The 234-nt window shown below is 57.7% G+C and overlaps 1 protein-coding gene across 1 annotated transcript in view; it reads left to right on the top strand.

The window, feature by feature from the left end:
- The window catches only part of EMH_0025630 (uncharacterized protein), a gene marked incomplete at both ends in the record, with an annotated part of 2,349 nt that overhangs the window by 1,509 nt on the left and 606 nt on the right, over window positions 1-234 (top strand). The window contains one exon of the mRNA XM_013502469.1: window positions 4-234. Within this exon, the coding sequence (XP_013357923.1) occupies window positions 4-234 (231 nt within the window). The remainder of the gene's footprint in view (window positions 1-3) is intronic.

Raw genomic sequence — 234 nt, 5'->3', positions numbered from 1 at the left:
GCAGCAGCAGCAGCAGCAGCAGCAGCAAGCAGAGCAGCAGCAGCTGCTCTTCCCCTTCTTTGCCTGTCCAGACACAGAAGTTGCAATCGAAAGCCACACTGCAGCAAAAGGCTCACTCCAACCAGCAGCAGCAGCAGCAGCAGCAGCAGCAACAACAGCAGCAGAAGAACCAGCATCTTCAGCAGCAGCAGCAGAAGCAACAGCAGCAACAGCAGCAGCAGCAGCAGCAGCAGC

The sequence above is a fragment of the Eimeria mitis genome, genomic scaffold (assembly GCF_000499745.2).
Source record: "Eimeria mitis Houghton genomic scaffold, Emh_scaff932, whole genome shotgun sequence".
Taxonomy (NCBI): Eukaryota; Apicomplexa; class Conoidasida; order Eucoccidiorida; family Eimeriidae; genus Eimeria; species Eimeria mitis.
This window is presented reverse-complemented; position numbering and strand designations above follow the sequence as displayed.